The sequence below is a fragment of the Stegodyphus dumicola genome, chromosome 5 (assembly GCF_044657685.1).
Source record: "Stegodyphus dumicola isolate Sdum_Otavi_A_Nest chromosome 5, ASM4465768v1".
Taxonomy (NCBI): domain Eukaryota; kingdom Metazoa; phylum Arthropoda; class Arachnida; order Araneae; family Eresidae; genus Stegodyphus; species Stegodyphus dumicola.
The window spans coordinates 189,704,617-189,722,478 of record NC_140772.1 but is presented as its reverse complement, the minus strand read 5'-3'; the positions used below and the strand labels follow the sequence as shown (position 1 = coordinate 189,722,478).

Sequence of the window (17,862 nt, the reverse complement as noted above, 5' to 3'; positions counted from 1 at the left end):
TGCATCGTAGGATGTTGCATGAGTGACTGCTTGAGATGTCGCTGCCTGCGCTCTTTGTAGATTAATCTGGACGCATTTTATGGGGCTAAATGTTACTTGGTTGTTGTGGTCTCTAGGCATAGATTGATGGATGTCTGCAGTGCTATTACTCATAGGTTGTGCTGCGTTTGATTCTTTCAACGTACCTGCTGTAGGTGGGACAGGAGATGTCATAGGCGGGGTGGGCGCAGGATATTTTGTTATTACTTCTGTAGTTATAGTCTGCACAGTTGATGCAGGTGGCCATCCCGGATTTGCAGTTCTTGACGTTGTGGCTTCCGGAGCAGTACGCACAGTAGACTTTGTTCTTGCAGTCTTGCTGCGTGTGCCCGAATTCCTGGCACTGGAAGCATCGTCTGGTGTTGAAGAATTCAGCAATTCGGTGCACTCTCCAGCCAAGATACAATCTGGGATATTGGATGATGCGGTGGAAGGCTGATGGCTGACATTCCAGCACCCATTTGACGCCATTTGCTTTATCTTTTAGCCGGTATAAGACTTTTGTAGTGCTGCTGGTAAGGTTGTGTTCAGAGCCTAGTGCCCGTTCAATGTCCTCCTTGGTGACGTCTAGTTTTACGTCGTGGATTGCGACTCTAGGTAGTCTGACTGCTGGCAGTTTTGTTTTGGCAAATTGTTTGCCTTGCGTGCTTTCTAGTGTCTTTGTGAGGTGGGTGAGATCCTCTTTGGTGGCGCAGTCAACAGCAATCCCCTCCTTCTGGATATTTCTAACTGAGTGTATTTTTACACCTAGTGATGGGAGAGGGAATTTGGCGTTCAGGTGTTCCTTTAGTACTTTCCTTGTGGCGTTCGAGTCTTCTTTTGGGTAAATAAGAAGTGTGTGTTTCGTAGAATGTGATGCCACTTGCGCGTAGGAACGCTCGATAACCGGAGCTGCTGCTGGGTGTATTGTTGGTTGAGGTGGAGAGTAGGAAAGTCCTGAATCAGTATTAACACCTGTGTTGGTTTTAGCTGGAGGTGGAGTGGCAGCAGGTCCTCTGGTGGCTAGAGTCCAGAAGGCCTCTAAAATGGCCAATAGTTTCTTTCTTTGCTCTGTCGGTAACAGGTACTTGTTATTTTTTGTACTGGTGCCAATGTCTTTGGCTTTCTCGTAGAGTGTATTAATCTTTTGTTCGTAATTAAGACTTTCAGTTAATACGATTGTTGCTGCGTCGAATTTGCAAAGGCGCACTGACGCTTCTGCATCAGGCATAGTGCTGGTTTGTGCTGGAAGGAATATGGGTGATGATGAAGTTGAGTATAGCAATCAAGGGGTATTTTGGTGTATTTACCAGTGTAGAAATGCCGCTAGATAAGTTGCATGAAAGTTGTATAAGTATACATAAGCACTGGTCATACACTGCTCGATCAGGATAGTGGGAATACTCTGCTCAATCTGGGAAAGTGACAAGTAATGCAAGTAATACTCTGCTCAATCAAATATGACAGAAAACACACTGCTCATTTAAAACAGTAGCAGTAGAGCTGTAGCTGTACACTTCTTAATTAGTAAAGATCAATTAAAAGTCTATGGGCCGTATAATAAAGGTATAGAACATAATATCACACAGAATACAAGCACTGAAACTATTCTCTGTATAAAAATTAATTCAATCAAATTATTATTATTAGCTAGAAGTAAATAACACAAAATATCAGCATAAATACTTAATTAGCTAAATTATTGTAAGCCAGAATTATATAATTATACAACACATTAGGGGAAAACTTGATTAATGAAATTTTTGTAAGCTAGAAATACATTACACAAGATACTAGCACTTACTGATATATAAACACTCACAGATATAAGTATGGTAAAATGTATAAAACAGGAAAATATACAAGATACGATCACTGAATCAAATATGACTGAATTAAATATGACAAATACTCTGCTCAATCAAATATGACAGGTAACACACTGCTCAATTAATAAAGTAGCAGTAGCGCTGTACACTGCTTAATTAGTAAAGATCAATGAATAAGTCTATGGGCCGCATAATAAAGGTATAGAACATGATATCACACAGAATATAAGCTGAAACTATTCTCTGTATAAAAACTAAATCAATTAAATTATTATTATTAGCTAGAAGTATATAACACAAAATATCAGCATAAATACTTAATTAGTTAAATTATTGTAAGCCATAGTTATATAACGCACATCAAGGGGAAAAAAAAAAAAAAAAAAAAAAAAAAAAACTAGCACTTACTGATATATAAACACTCACAAATATGAGTATAGTTAAATGTATAAAACAGGAAAATATACAAGATATGATCACTGAAACGAATCCTTGCAAAACTGCTAATATTTAGGAGGGTGGTATACAGGATTAAGGAATGAATACGCAGCTAATTTACCAGCTCCTTATCGAACGCACAAAATCATAAGTTTTAAACAGCTATTATTACCCTGATGCTATTTAGGTGACTGCTATTGTGTAAATGTAATGCAATCTTAATTATTGCTCGTAGGATTATCGGATATTTTGTTTACCGGATAATTAAAACAATCCTACCTTGATTGCAGGGCTTCTTCTGCGCTTCCTTTGTTCTCTATGAAGTAAACACAATAATATTTATTAAGCACTAATAGTGCTGAGTACTACACACACACGCTGTAGAACACTGTATTCGCACAACACTATCATTGTATCACTAATTAGCTCACACTACTACGTTAATTGTTGGTTTCAGCTGAGAAAACCGAAGTTTCTGATTCGTACTGCTACGTCACACTGCTATGTGAATTGCTCTTTTCAGCTGGGAAATCCTTGGTCGTTTATCTTCTATGTATTTCATCTGTTGAATTAGGTAATCCAAAAGCGAAGGCACAACACAATTAGAACAGATCACTATAACGCACTAATGAGCACTACACTGTAAGAACTGATGTCAACACACTCACCATGATACACACTACGCTGTGAGAACTGATGTAACACACTAAGATGAATAATTAAGCTTTTTTTTTTAAAAAAAAAAAAAAAGTCGTAATTTGCGAACCACTAGTCAGAATATTATCAGATAAAGAAACTTGGATCCGTCTCGATGAGCAGAGATCAAAGATGCTAGCCCTCTCTTGGTACACTAATTAGTTCTACTATAAACACTGTGTATGAAAACGCCCACTTCTCTATTTTTGAAGCATTCTTTGCGGTCACTCCGTACCGAATTCCGTTGGGGAGGGGGAGACGAGTGCAACGGCCTTTTGCTCAAGGTCAGAGTTCACAATCGCATTCCACACCGTGTGTAAAATCGCAAATTTAATAATATTAAATTCCCTAATTAATAGAACGACTTGAGCTTGGTCTTAAAATGCTCCTGGAAAGCTTACACATCCGATGGTAAAAGTTACTTGAAGATCCAATGAGCGGCGGCTCATATAGAACGGTGGAAAGTTGTAGCTTGCGTAATTACAATACTTTTGCCATTTCAGAGTTTTGAACAATCTGAAAATTCATAAATCATTTTCTATCAATCTCTCTATCACAAATCTGGTATCTTTGTAATCCTTAGATCTTCCTCTTAACGATAATGCGAAATTTGTATGCTTTAGCACAATAATTCCGCAAGATGAGCAGGCAAGAAGCGGAGCGATAAAAAACGCGTGCGTCTCCTACACCATAAAAGGATGCGGAAAGAAGAGATCAAATACCTTATAAACCTAACCTTTTGAGAACTGATTTGGCGCCTAACAACTGAGTAACAGCTGATTGCTTTAACGAAATCACGAAAGACAAAACCATATTTCGTCTATCATTCGTAATCAAATCATAGCGGACTTCTTCATACCTTTGCGAATGTTGCACAAAAAGGTACAAAACGTTTTCGTGTTCATTAGGAATACATATCTGGAATCAATATTTAAATAACTAAATTCTGTGAGAACTTTTCTGTGACTACACTACTGTAATCTGAAGTTATATTATGGGAATATTTCATTGGCTATTTAGTTATTTAGCAGCAGGAGGATTTAAAAAAAAAAATTAACCAGTCATTTAATTTATAGCAAGTACTCAGGATAATGATTAAAGTGGTAACTTTATTACGGCGCGATTTTCCGAGATAACTTTTGAGAGCGTTGGAGAGTTTTCTGTGATATATTTAAGTTTCCTGTGAAAGTCATGTTCATGTATGCATATGCGAATTTAAGGTGGTCTTCTTTTTTTTTATAATTTCTTGTACAGTTATTAGATTATTTTAATATATAAATAACTTTGATTCAGCGTTCCACTGGAATTTACGAGAAAAGTACTCTGGAAAATAATTCCATTCCAAAATTTACACTTGAATTTAAAACCTCAAATTATTGTATATTAATTTTGCCAGACTCCTGTAATTATAAAAAAGATCATTTAAGAAGTAGCCTTATGCTCCTTTTCAATATCGATATACACTTCCGATGAAGAAACGTTTTTTCATAAATTTAAAAATGCATTGTGTAAAGCAGGTCATTTTTTTTGTATGTGAAGTATACTTACATTTAATTATTTATTACAAGAAAACCAATTACATACCTATTTTAAAAATTAAGCTCGCGATGTGATTTGTGAGCTTCGAAACTCGTGTGTTCAATTTCATTGGATGAATTTCACTCTGCAAAAAGACACATACAGATATATGGTGAAAACAATTAGTATTTACTCACTGCAAACGTGCAGCAACTAATTGAAGACAACGTCTTTGTGTAGCCTTTGAATACAATAGTTTAACTCCTGAAAGAAAATATTTTGAGAGACGATTCTGGTTATGCTTTGGTTAGATAAAATCAGTTATAGTTTAGTAAAGTCGGTTGGTATGTTGACGGTTTAGATGCGTAAGGACTAAAGCTGAACAACGTCTGTGCTTTATTTGTGCCAAATAATGTGTAGTTTCACACCTTTGGAAACACTTTGAAACAAGATAGACAGTTATCCATAGCACTGCTCCCGGTCGTGTAAACTATATCGCACCTTCTGTTGATAATCAGGAAATAATATAAAGACAAAATCTTGGTTTGTGTAATGGCCACGCAATCCCTTTTAATTTTAAATTTCTAAACTTAGCCATATGAAAACTGCATCTCTTAAACATATTCATGTGTTTTTATAATGGCGTAGACCTCAAATTCTGGTTCAGATAATGCATTAAAAATAATTTGTAAACATTTGCTACTAAATACATGCTTTTCCTCCCATTTTCATAAAAATAAATCAAAACAGCACATATATATAGTTAGAACTTTCTAACTCTTTGTATAAAGAACTTAATCACACATTTCCTTTTTATTTTTATAAATGTTTTGTCATTCAAGATTTTAATGGATTTTCCTTGGTTAGTGGTATCAGTTAGTGAATTTATGAACTTAACGATTCATATAGTGTTTAAACCGCAAAATTTCTAAACAAATTTTATTTTTTTTTTCTAAAACATTTGTAAACGAATCGACTGCACAGGTCATATACAAATGCCACTCTTCCACACGATAGTTTTCCGGAGAAGACAATGCTGAGAGTAAAATTGATGCCTGCACTACGAAAAAATGACTGCAGTTGACTGACAGTTAGGAGAGTTGTCCGTATCACGCACAGCAAAATTTATGTTCTAAATGAAAAGGTTTGAAATGGTTTTCCAAAGGAAGGAACGTTTGAAATGCATTTAAAATCAGGCTTGCCCAATGAGAAAGTTTCTATGAGGCATTTCCTCAAATACCAAATGTGAACTGCGAATCCAATGTCATGCGGCTTCTGAAATTTGTGTACATAAATTGTTACGAAATGTCCAGACGCGGTAAGATAGCTTCCCCGCAATCCTTCTATCTTACCAGACGCGGTAAGATAGCTTTTAGGGTTGCCATAAAATGGCAATGGAAGGCAGGGTTGACACATTTGGCGAGAGATCGCCCATTTGGCGACAAAATTGGCGACATGCCATGGACGGATGGAGGGTCTTCTGGAACGAATTCTCACCGGTTTAGCCCAGAATGTTCTCGAACACAAGCCAAAAACTATATAAACCCTGCTGGTACGCGGAGAGTCAGTGCGAGATAGTTAGTGTCTCGAGTTAGTCAGTCCGTGCGGAGTCGATCGAGTTGACAGCCGGACAGTGAGTGTCGAGTGAGTCGTCGAGTGCATCGAAAGAGTCTCTTAGTGTATCGTGGTTAGTCTCTTAGTGTATCGTCGAGAGAGTGTGTTGAGCTCCGGGAACGACTGAACCGAAGATTCGGGAGCTGTGCTCTGTGTGTCGTCGAGTGCATCGCGAGTTGTAGCGTGGGGAGTCTAGAGAGTTCCGAGAACGACCAAGCAGAGTCGGGAGCTGTACTCTGGTGCTTTGAAGTGAAGCTGTCTCCACCGTTATAGCCTGATAACCGGAAGGCTGTGTCGCTGATTGTTCTAGCGAGTGTATAGTAGATCTTCGACAACTGTAAAACGTGACTTTGGAGCTGCCCTGATTAATATTGGCTAAATAAAATGTGTTTGGATACTTCATCAAGTGTCGTCGTTACTCACGCCAAATCTACGAACTCCGTACGAACGTCAGGGTAGAAAATAACGTAACACTATATTAGCGAATTCAGTCCACTTAGTGTTTCATTGTACAGCGTGTCTCAAAAAACCGTTACAATTTGCCGCGCTTTGTCCCATCGGTCTTGTTATTTCGAGCAGTTTTTTTTTTCAAGGAACGTTTGTTGTTTCAACGCGTTAAACTACTTCCACGCAATGCCTTTCCTGGAGTACTCTGGAGATGCGTCTCTTGTTGGGTAGTTCGTCACTACCTCCGTCCTTAATATTTCTGCCAAGCATGTAGAGTCTGCATGTACTCTTTGGGACCATACACTCTTAAAACTGTATCTTGAAGCCTAAGTAGCGAATTCTCGTTATGTTTTTAAGAATAAATACTGCAAAACACAAAGGTTTAAATAATCTTTTTATTTAAATCTAAATTAAAACAGATACACAGACTTCGTGCTCACAAATCACCTCCACTTGCGGCTACGTAACGGAAAATAAGAATGTAACAATTTAATAGTAATTTAAGATAATCTAAAGACTGGCTCCTTAGCTTAACTAACACTAAATCGATTGCACACATCAAAGCAGAGCCGAAAAATATCAGTATAAACTGAAAGGTGTCAAACACCGAATTAGAGAGCTAATTTTAAACTCGCAGCATAAACATCGGAATTAAGTCCGCTACTACCCTTTTAAACTATTGAAACGCAGCTTAAATATTGCTCCTGAAACACGCTGAGAATTCATCTACATTATACAAAATTTGCATTCCGGCAGGAAACTGAAACCAAGAGAAACAGGGTAGTCCAACTAAAAATAACTGGTTAGAATTAACTAAAACCTTACAAACATATAGAGTAAACGTTATTGGCTAATCACACAACATACTTATTATTTCACACCACAGTTTATTAATGGTAGAACAGACCCATACTTTGTATCATACTATTCAGACAAGAATTACTCACCAACATACGATACAGACAACATTTGCCAGACTTTTGCGTTTTTTCACACAGCGACCTCATAACTCAATGATGTATTATGCTTGTTAACCTGTGGTTGAAAATACTAACAAAGAACAATGTGCTCTTGTGTTCTGTTACATAACGATTCTTGAGGGGATCTGTATAGTGATAATTGTATAGTAATTTAATCAAAGACATTATCAGATTTATGGAGATAAGATTGTTAAGAATTATTCTTGGTATCGGTACATTTCATTCTTTTGTAAACACTCAAATGAAATCTACTTGGCTTGTAAAAACAATTATTATTCCGTGACTACCAGCAGTTGCGCTTTTTGTCTGAACAATTTTTGTAAGTTAAAATTCAAATAAATCACGAGTTTGAATGGAATTTGTACCTATTGTCTATTAATGGATCTAAACGCTTTATTTGCATCTGCAGCAGAGATCTTGAATTAAAACACGTCTTTTGGAAATAACCATGAAATTAACATTTTCGAAAACTACTGAGTGAACATTTTATGGAACTTCCTTTCAGTAATGCATAGAGAGAATAAATTTTTATTTACTTTTGACATAATTGCCATAGCAATAGTGAGGATAGGAGTAACACACAGGATGACAAGTGCTAATTTCCAGCCATAATATATCCCACAACCTACACAAAGGAAAGTTGAAGAAAGGAATCCGATACAAATGCCTACTTTCTCACCCATGCCATCTTGAATTTTTGTCAGATCTCTGGAAAACAAAATCAATATTTTATGCATTATTTTATGTGTTAAAAACTTAGAGAAGACAAATCAATCACCTAAACTAAATTTGTACAATTTCATAATATATAGGTGAAATTGTTACTAGATGATAACAACCAGAAAACTGTATTTAAACTGGATTCAAAAGGAAACAGTCAGTGCATAGTAGTTAAATATACAAGCTATTAGCCTAGTTAATATATCATCAAAAACAGGTACAAAATAACTACGTGAAAGAATTCACTTTTATAATAAAACTATAATACAGTTTTTTAAACCGTATTTCACAAAAATAGTGATAACAAAAATAATGTCATATAAACAACTCCCTAACTCCAGAAAGTATGTACATTAAGCGGTAGAAGACAGGAAATAGGTATTTTGCTTGGGGTTGTTGCCTAAGAAATTTTTTCATACAGATGCTCAAATCTTTATGCGGGTCAACTAGTATTCACCAGAACAGAAACCTCCGGCAGAATGCTCCAGCATAAAGATGCTAGTACCGTTTTGCAGAAAGAAATTTCGTTTACATTAGCTAGTGTTTTTAAATTTCACACATGGTAGTTACTACATACGTGCCATTATATAGGTGTTTCTAATACCAGATGATAAGTTAATCATTTTTTGTATATTGCAATACACCATAGAATTGATTTTGTATTTAACCTTTTTTCTATCCAACAATTGCATTTTGAGCACATGCTGGGCCATTGCTTGTCTCTGGATTTTTCAATTACTGCTGTGCTGTTGTATAAGTGAACGGTCGAAGACATAATGATTGATATCACAGATACTGAATGCTACATAGACACTGATATTTATCCATAATTAGAAAGTGATTTAGATACGATTTGGAAAGATCGTGTCCTACCATAAAGTATTAACGTAGTATAGATATTCACGTATTCGTAATACTGATTCGATTTCTTTACCACACTTGGGTAAAACGTAGATTTTCACTAGTCAGCATTAGATGACTTTCAGCTTTCTTGCTATTTGAAAAGAAGATGCTAGTAAATCACATATTTGATATTGGGGTAGGAAATAAAATTGGGCTGGTTAATTTTCTTCAGCCGATAGCTGCCTATTTGACAAGCTAGTCTCTTGATTCATTTTTTTAATTCTTAAGTGAGCTGAATCTACTAGACTCCGAGATATGAGGTATTAGACACGTTAAGACAATTCTTTTGGTTGCCTTACTAAGGAATTTCTGCTACACTTCCTTGAGTTGCGGCTAGACAGTGAAGAAAATCGCTGCACATTGTAGAGGTATGGGTAGATGTTGTATCTACATTACAGCTGCATAATATTGGCTTGAAATACCGATTCAACAGAGAGTTTACCTAGAGAAGTGTAATTCAACATTGCATAAACTTAGGGGATTAAATCCCTGCTGATATTAATATCATATGAGTCATCAGTGTGTAAAAGTAGTGAACAAACTGATGATCACAACTTTAAGCGGTGACTCAGTATAAAAACCTAAATATTTGTGCAATACCATGTGTAGTGGAATGTGAACACGGAAGCATAGTTAGCAGAAAGAATTTGAAGAAAGAAAAGTTGATTTAATCATTCGTATTTACAGGAAATTTTATTTCATATTTATTAGAATTGTTCAGATGAATAGTCAACAATTGCAATATATGCGTTACAACAACTATGTGGCGATTCGTGCATCTTTTGGGAAAATGCTCGGCATATTGCGTATATCTGCAGTACTGACGCTAATTCTAGCGGCAACGTCTTCCAGAGATCCAATCTGTGTTTCGTAAACAGTCAAGTAACTCTTGTAGGTATCAAACATTATTTTTTTGCAGATATTATGATTAAAACGACATTTTGTTTTCCAATTTTGTTCATACTTTGCATCCGTGTTTACATTTTACCATCCATTATACTAAGAAAATTGTTACTTTTGCCGTGTTCAAATGCTCCTTAAAGTTTTAACCATCAATTTAATTACAACCTGTTAAATGCTGTTGGCTGCGTTGCAGTTATTTCAGGGAAGATATTTTGTGCATATCAAAGCTTATATCACATGATCATAAATTGGTGCTTTCATTATCCTTTTGTTCATTAGGCTTAAGCTGTGTTCTAATCAGGTAGTACTCACTACGATCTATTACCAGTTCTATTACAAGATCTAAGGGCAGAAATCACTGAGCATTGTCAGTCCGACACGAATTCAACAACAGCATTATTAATACGATTTGGCCTTTTTAAAACTTCAATAAAGTAATAATCAACAGATATAAACAGCTTGCAAGGTAACTAGCTTAAGCATCAAACAATCATGAAATTTAAAAATCTGTACTACCTTGAAGAAAAAATCAATACCATTTCACCTCAAGTCACCAACTAGCATTTACATATCTTGGAGTGGTAGCATGGAATAGATCTCGGGGTTGCTAACAAGCGCTGTATCATTTTGGAAAGATACTGTACAGTTCCTTACAGTAATAATGTTTTACAGCAAAGTGTAAACCAAATTCGAAATTTTATGCTTTTATTTACCCAGGAAACATCTACTGTTATTTTAGAAACACGTTATGCATAAATCGATTGGATAAATTTATACTAACTTAGGCTAAACTTAACTTAAAAACTTACCCCGAAATGCGACTTGCAAAATCACCAGTTTGGTTGGTATCAAACCATCCTATTTCCTGCTTCAGTACGGATGCCATGAACATGCATCGTATTTTGTATGCTTGGTTAGCAGCAGCAATACTGAAGAAACTTACCATTATATAGTTACAAACCAGAAATGCAAAACCAAAACCTGCATTCCAGTAGCAAAGAACTGCTGTTTCATGCAAAAATTCTTCTTTTGTCCTAGAAAATAAAATAAAATTGTAAAATTAAGTCCAAATACTTCTCCCGTTCACTTCTAAAAGAAAAATTCACCTTTTAACGTTTTATTCATCATTTAGGATTTCTAACCTCTCTTAATCTTCACGTTCAAGACATGTTTTTTGGTGTAAGATGATTCAAGCGTGACATAAGAGCAGAAGAAAAGAGCTTTTGGGATTAAAATAAAGATTCTGAGAATTAAATACTATTATTCTGTATACACACGCTATTTATCTAATTGGGATTAAAGTGCCCGCCGAAAACACCATGGACTAATACTTTGCCGAGATAACAAAGCAAGGTACATCGTATTATAAAACATCATAGATGGAAGGAAAATAAGGAGAAAACATGGCGATTCAAAAAACATCGTTGTATAAAATAAACTGGTGCAAAAACTCAGTTATAAAACACCGGGTGTCCGCCGAAAACGTCGCGGCAAAAATACCCCGGACGAAAACGTCGCATAGAAAACAATGCAAGGAAAAAATGTTGTGGTACAAAACATCGTGGGGAGGAAACATCGCAATTCTAAAACATCGTGGTACAAAATATTGTGGTCGAAAATAAAGCGGTTAAAAAACTTCGCAGTTTAAAAACATCATCGTTGAAAATACCGTAGTAAAAAATAAAGTACCTATAAAAAGTGAATTTTCTCAGAATGGTTTGCGAATGCAAGAAAAGTAAGACTCATTTTATCTTTATATTTCGTTGTTTTGTACAAATCAATAAATTTCTACTGAAAGAAAAGACACTTAAGCATTTAATATCTGGAATTTAATAAAAAATTAATATTATATACAGTATACCAGATAAAAGTATTTAAACATATGTTGCTATCTATTGCAATTCATTATTCAACTATTGCCTTTTATAAAGAAGAATGAATAGTTTTTAATGAAAATTATAGTAGAAAAAAGACTAGAAACTGAAAGAGATAAAAGTTTAAAATTCTACTGACTGCTAAATATAACAATAATTTTTACTTATTTTCAGATTTTTTATGTATAATTTACCTCCTTGCTTTATCATTAAAAATTTATTAGTTAATATAAAGATATGAAATGCAAAAGTAAAAAATATCTTGATTTTCTTCTTATACTCACAAATTATTACACGAATATTTATTTAAAAAAGCCTTATAGCCAGAAAATGCACGCATGCGATGTTTTCGCCATGAGATGATTTATTAAGATTATTATTATTATTATTTTCCACGACTTTTTTTTTTTTTTTTTTTTTTTCATTTTGTTTTAACACTGCGAAGTTTTCGCAATACAAAGTCACGATATTTTAGTACTGCAAATGTTTCCTCCATGCTGTCTTTTCTACCACAACTATTTTTTTTTTTTTTTTTTTGTACGAAATAATAGTGTAGTACATTTTTACAGTTACGCTGTTTTCTCCACCAACGTTTTTTTCTGCGATGTTTTCATTTGTAACCCTAGTACTTCAGGGACAACAGATATCAGTAACTGTTGATAGTATTACATAAACTCTTCCGTGCTGGAAGGAGTCTTAACTCAATGAACTCAAAATGCCAGTTCAAGATTTTGATTACCAAAAATAGGGTAAGCTACAGTCACTCTGGTTTCCATTGATAATCTATAAAATGTAACTAGCAAGTCAACACTTAATAAGGAATTCTTCCAGTATGGAAGACGTTATTAAGTACTGTAAATAATTACTGATATTTATTTATTTCTGAAACAACCTGAAAGTATGAAAGTAACAACATGCAAGTAGTGAAATTTCAGTTTATATATTCACAACCTAGTTTTAAATGAAGCTGCTAGTATTTTCTGATAGTTTATTGCACAATTTTTGTTACTACTACCTTTAACATTCTAAGTGTCTAGAAAAATACTATAGAATTCAAAATATCTAAACTAGCTGAGATCAAAAACTTTTCACACGTTTCAAAACGTCCAAGGCGTTGGATTAACTCATTCATTATACAGACCAATTTTCTTTTCTTAAAATGAAGTACAGAACTCACTTCTTTTGACAAAATTAAAAAATATAATTATTTCTCATTGACCTGGAAACACGAAACCTGTTTCTGTTTTAAGAGAAAAAAAAGATCCGAAATGCTTTTTATTTACCAAGGTTCTGAAGCCAAACATAAAACCTTTCTCTTCTTTTTATTCTACTAAAAATTATATTTTATTGTACTTTAAAAAAATTTAAAGGGGTAGCCTTTTACTTGGAAAAAAAAAAGAAATCGTGTTTCATTTTTAACAGTATTTATACAAATTAATTTAAGAACTTCCTAAAATTAAGTATTGCGACGTATATTAATTTTTCTGTATGAGTTTAAAAATATAAGCAAATAACCTGTGATGATTTATTTAATTATTTTGACTAATAGTTAATTTTGAGATAAAGCAACTTTCTTGTCGCTTTCATTTTTACCCACGCCTTTTATGTCAGAACGTAAGTTAGATAGCTCGCGTTTATTCAAGTTAAAGGAGAAAGAAGTTCTATTTAAAAGCGAAGTTTTCGCAATTCGAGCGTGTTCTGCCTACTTAAAAGGCCACGTTGTTACCGTGAATAAATAGTGATTTGATTCTGTGCCGTCGAATGATTCTAGCCATTAAGCTTGTGTCGCCGGCTTCTATGAGCCAGAGACTTCCCGAGTGTTTACGTTAACCTGTGAGCCATTAGCTTAATACTTGTTTAAGTTACGCCAAAAATGTTGGCTTATCTAAACCCAGTGGTGTCAACTGTTATTTTCTTTTTGATCAATGAAAGGGCTATTTACGCCCTTCCTCTGACTATGTCTACCTACAGTTAAGGATACGAGGGTAATTCCTCTACTGTCTTCCTAGAGCCCGTGAGTTTATGCTACCAAAGTATACAGGACTCTATAAAACAACACATTTAATTTTTTTTCATTTTATAAAGAAGCAAATATTTGGGTAAATGGTTTCCGTGTCTGGATAATTTGGGCTTTTTTATATTAAAGTATACAGGACTCTATAAAACAACACATTTAATTTTTTTTCATTTTATAAAGAAGCAAATATTTGGGTAAATGGTTTCCGTGTCTGGATAATTTGGGCTTTTTTATATTAGCAGCAGAAGGAGTTCAAATTTGAAATAAATATTTTAATCTATACAGATATTTTGTATTGCTGAGGAAACAGTAAACCGAAATTTATTTATTCCTTAAGCAATTATTTAATTAGATTTCAAAACGTATATTTAATTTCTTATATATTTAATAGATAATTTTTATTTCATTAAAAATTGAATAATTTAATTAAATTGCAGAATTAAAATTAATTAAAAATATTTGGATGATTAAAATGTAATTTCGAAAGATGAAAGTTAGAAAATGTGGTGAATCCTGTCACAAATTACCTCTAAAACATCTCGAAGTGAAATTCGTAGTCATTCAAAAATACTTGAAATGCTAGGTTTAACTAAATATTTTACAAAATACAAATCTTAAATTAATAATATCAAAATCTTACAAAATCTTAAATTAATAATATCATTGAAGGCAGATTTTGTGAAGCATTTCTAATACAAAATTTTATAGCTCACATGCTAAAAATCTTAAAAAATGGTTCAGGATTCAAGATACGATTACAGAACAACAAAGCAAAAAGTTACTTACATAGTGACATTTGTATAGTTTCTATTAGATGCATCAAAGTCGATCAGTTTATCGATTATTTTTCCAAAAATAATCATGATTGCTGGCATAGATGCTCCAGAAACCGTTGCAATTATAGTAGCAAAGATTAATAGCATTTTATCACAGGCACTCGAGTAACGGAACTGAAAGATTAAAATAAGTATATTACTCTGAATTTCAGAAAATATAAACACAAAAATTATTATTGAAGAGCTAAAATCAGCAGAAAAATGGTCCATTGCATACAATGATAATTTTAAAAGACTAAAGTGTATATTAAAATATATTTCTTCTAGAAATGCCATTAGTACAGAAATACACCCATTTATATAGTTCAGGACACGAACAGTCTATACATACTATTTATTACTAGTACCTCAGAAAGTGAAAGCAGTTCAGATGATTCTGGAAGAGAATGCTCTGCAGGCATAAAACACAGAATTTCAGGAATCCACTATTAAATTGAGCATAAAATTTAATTAGTATATAAGTGTTACCGAACTTAAATTTCTTCAATATTTCGAAGTTGATCATAACGTAGGAGATGAAATATACTGTTTTAATCAGAAGTACTTATGTAAGATACATTGGAAGTTTGCATTTTGATATACCTTTTAAGTACTTTATTTTCGTCATAAACCGTACTTTTAGGGATATTCAAGTATTAACAATGAGGGGTTTTTGTTCTATTAATTTTGGAAAACGAGAATATGTTATTTTAGCAATAGTTAAAGTATAACAAATGATATCACGTGTTGCCACATTGTGTGAAAAATTCAAAACTGAAAGATTAAAATAATATGCATTGTATGTGTTTTTTCCCGCTACGACCTTCTATTATCAAATATACGAAGTAATTATTTGTAGAATTTAATTATTGAAATACTGCTACTCTTCATTTGAAGTTCTTTTATTTTATTAACATTAAATACAACTTATAATAAGACGTTTAAAACAAGATTTATTCATTACATATATTTCATTTCTACTGAAAGACTTTTATAAAATAAACGGAATGAAATCATAAAAGAATAAAAATGGAATCATGTACTAACCAAGCTGAAGAATCCGATTGGTGGAATTTCTGATTCAGCTTCATCCTCCACTTTAGCTGCCCTAAAGATATTTTTAAAAATATGAAATTAGCATATTATTCATCGATATTACCATCATTTAACAATATCTCAAAATACCATTTAACTCTTTAAACACTTATTATTATTTAAAGTTACAAGCTGTTTCAAAAAACTTTCATGTTCAATAACTAGGGTTCGAAAACGGCAAACATTAATAACATTCAATTATCTAAACAACAGGTACACAAAAATAACGAAATAAAACTAATATATTGAATGATTACAAAATCAAATTTAAAACAATTCATTCTTTTAAAATCCAACGCTAAATTTCAGGTAATAGAAGATAAAAATTGCTAATTTCGTACTCAGTTTTCTCGAAGGAGAGATTTTTGATGTTACGCATCTGTCCTCACACAGGATGTAAACAAACACCAACTAAGGAAATCACAGCGTCAGGAAAATGCGCTGCGGATATGATGTAATATATTATTCCAATGGTGGGAAGGTAATAAAAGAGAGCAATATCATTAAAATTATTCGTTCGTTGGTAATAACTGATGTACTCATAAATATATAATTTTTCTCGTAAAAACAATTAATCGCATTTAAATAATAACTATGATAAAAACTTTCAAGTATGAGCTATTTACATTATTGTATATTTAGCTTGATTCTTCTGTTTAGTTTTTTGATTTTGTTTGTGTAGTTGCATCTTATTTGGAAAAAGAATGTTAATCCCGTTCCATCTACCTGATTTCTTGCAATTTTCCTCAGTACGCATTTATAACACATTTGTAATGCGAATTTAATTCGATACATACGTTTAAAATTACATTTTTTTATTTCTTGTTGAATGTTTGTCACATATCCTTGTTTAACTGCCATCACACAATTTTTACTTTTAAACTATCCAAAAGATCGAGAAATAATCTTCCAAATAAAAGTTTCTCATAATTTCTAAATTAGCATTTGAAATTTTGATGATTTTTTAAAATCATTCATTTTTAATAATAGTGCAGTTACCCACAATGATGAATTTATAGCTCTAGAATTGCATGTAGTAGGCGTTTCGTACAACCACAGCGCCTTTTAGATATATTTTTTTCAACTTTGAACTCATAGCTATTCTTCTAAAAGATAATTGTTTTTCACATAGTATTAGTATTTCGCTGTGCTCGCTCTAAAAATAAATCGAAAATTAAATCCTCCATTCTTAGTAGCTCCATGAGTCAATAAAGTGGATTATCTAAATCAAATAGAAATTTATATAAAATTTATGTAATGCTAATCGATATATCATAAAACATCGATAAGAAATGACATCAAGGTTCTTCGTAAATAAATGGATTAAAAAGAATAATTTTCATACTTCGAAAATGATGAAGTTCTTTCTTTTCCATATATAGTAGATTATATGGACTAAAACAGAATTACACAGTATTAGTAAAACGGCCAGAAAAGCTCAAAATAAGTTTTTAACTATCATTCATTATATTATCGTGTTCCTAAAAATAAAACTGTGGGGTTGCAGAGACATTAGGTATTTTTTGGAAGCAGACAAGATCAAAAATGAGCAATTGCCTTCCTCAGGAATCGAACTACGGACCTCTGGAATACCGCCCCAGCGTGCAGAACCACTACACCACGAAGGCACGCTAAGAAAGCGTGAGAAATACCTTATATACTCCCCCTTTTAAAGGACGATTGGGGTTTTTAGGGGACCCTATCGCCAAATCTTGGGTGAGGATAATCATCATCCAACACCCTTTCAGTTCGGGTGCCACTGTAGAGACATTAGGATTTTTTTTTGGAACCAGGCAAGATGAAAAATTAGCTACGCCTTCGCCGGGAATCGAACCACGGACCTCTGGAATACCGGCCCAGCGTGCAGACCACCATGCCAAGAATGCGAGAAAAATACCTTATATTACTTCCCCTTTTTAAAGGGCGACCGAGATTTTTAGGGGACCTAATCCTCAAATCCCGGGTGGGGAGAAATCATCATCGACCACCCTTTTA

At 33.6% G+C, this 17,862-nt stretch overlaps 1 protein-coding gene and 1 long non-coding RNA gene across 6 annotated transcripts in view; one reads left to right on the top strand and one right to left on the bottom strand.

The window, feature by feature from the left end:
* Positions 1-17,862, top strand: part of LOC146997368 (uncharacterized) — a 369,770-nt gene that overhangs the window by 226,309 nt on the left and 125,599 nt on the right. The window lies entirely within an intron of this gene.
* The window catches only part of LOC118200599 (ATP-dependent translocase ABCB1-like), a 123,794-nt gene that overhangs the window by 51,162 nt on the left and 54,770 nt on the right, over positions 1-17,862 (bottom strand). For 2 of the 3 annotated variants that reach the window (XM_035372560.2, XM_035372561.2), the window contains exons 2-5: positions 15,820-15,880; positions 14,744-14,907; positions 10,876-11,100; positions 8,077-8,248 (exon numbers count right to left, since the gene is read on the bottom strand). In XM_035372560.2, coding sequence (XP_035228451.2) covers positions 8,077-8,248; positions 10,876-11,100; positions 14,744-14,907; positions 15,820-15,880 — 622 coding nt within the window. Of the gene's footprint in view, positions 1-8,076; positions 8,249-10,875; positions 11,101-14,743; positions 14,908-15,819; positions 15,881-16,208; positions 16,262-17,862 lie in introns of those variants that run through there. The other variant, XM_085817494.1, reaches the window with a different exon arrangement.